The sequence below is a fragment of the Babylonia areolata genome, chromosome 3 (assembly GCF_041734735.1).
Source record: "Babylonia areolata isolate BAREFJ2019XMU chromosome 3, ASM4173473v1, whole genome shotgun sequence".
NCBI classification, from domain to species: Eukaryota; Metazoa; Mollusca; class Gastropoda; order Neogastropoda; family Buccinidae; genus Babylonia; species Babylonia areolata.
Genome location: NC_134878.1, coordinates 3543236 through 3544436, shown reverse-complemented (window position 1 = coordinate 3544436; position 1201 = coordinate 3543236). Strand labels below are relative to the sequence as shown.

The window sequence follows — 1201 nt, the reverse complement described above, 5'->3', positions numbered from 1 at the left end:
TGAAATCAACCAATGTCAGGGTTTTGAATTTAAAAAGTTAAAGTGAAATGATAATAAAAATTAGAGAAAATGACAAACTTAATCTGGGGAAGTAGAAGTAATGTTTAACATCAGCAATGATCCCAAAACTCCTTTATTACAAAGTATTCTCATGAATATATCAACTGTCAAACGGAGTTATTCAACACAAACTACTACAATGAATTTACGCAACTGTCAAATTCTTGGTACAAATGCATCCAAACTTACTGTAAAGATATAGGAGGTAGACTGTCTTCTTGGATTATCAAAGTCCAAGACTTACTTGAATCGACCCATTGTTTATGAAAAAAAGCGAGAAAAGCAATGATACATCATTATCGAGAAATGGCTCCATGAAGTAATTTGGTAGTTTAATGTGGTTCTTTCAATGAAGTGTGTCAGGCTGCCGAAACAGCATGAAACAGTGAGGTCGTCTTCTCAGACCATTGAATTCTACAAGATCGTGTAAAAGGTAGTTGAAAAAATGTTGTTGAATAAACATAGAATAACAAGTTCACGTGAGAAAATGACGGACACAGAACAGACAAAGATGGCCGGCACAGAGAATCAAAATGGAACGCTCCCAGACGCACCGTCCTCTGAGAGCAAAGATGTAGAGATGTCGCGGGGTGAGCGGCCAAAAGCAACTATTGACTTTAATAAGTTGGAAGCGTTGTATGTGTACGACGAGTACGAGAACAAAATCCGTTTCTGTGATGTGTTCAGGAAGCAGAAGACGATCATCATATTTGTGAGGGTAAGTGCAGTTAGTGAGTTATCGTTATCACTGCTAATGTGCTATTGGTTTATTTACTATCTGTGCACTGCAGGTCAGTCTGTCATTCACACACACACGCTTGCGCGCGCGCGCACGCACGCACGCACGCACGCACGCACGCACGCACGCACGCACGCACGCACGCACGCACACACACACACACACACACACACACACACACACACACACACACACAGATCTATTGGTAAAATTAACAAGTTAAGCAACAGTTTGCCAGATGGAAAAATAATCCAGCAACATATTTTTACTTTAAAAAGGCTTATGAACAAGTATGACATTGTCAGCTTCTGTAGGTGATTAAAAAGATTAGTATAACTGGTCATATGTACAATTGTATCATGTTTGTTTTTTTATGATTTCAAGCAGACAAATAGAAATACA

General features: G+C 39.1%; 1 protein-coding gene across 1 annotated transcript in view; it reads left to right on the top strand.

The window, feature by feature from the left end:
* Positions 1–542: 542 nt before the first annotated feature.
* Positions 543–1201, top strand: part of LOC143279670 (peroxiredoxin-like 2C) — a 15740-nt gene continuing 15081 nt past the window's right edge. Inside the window, exon 1 of the mRNA XM_076583732.1 lies at positions 543–778. Coding sequence (XP_076439847.1) covers positions 548–778 — 231 coding nt within the window. The 5' untranslated portion in view covers positions 543–547. The remainder of the gene's footprint in view (positions 779–1201) is intronic.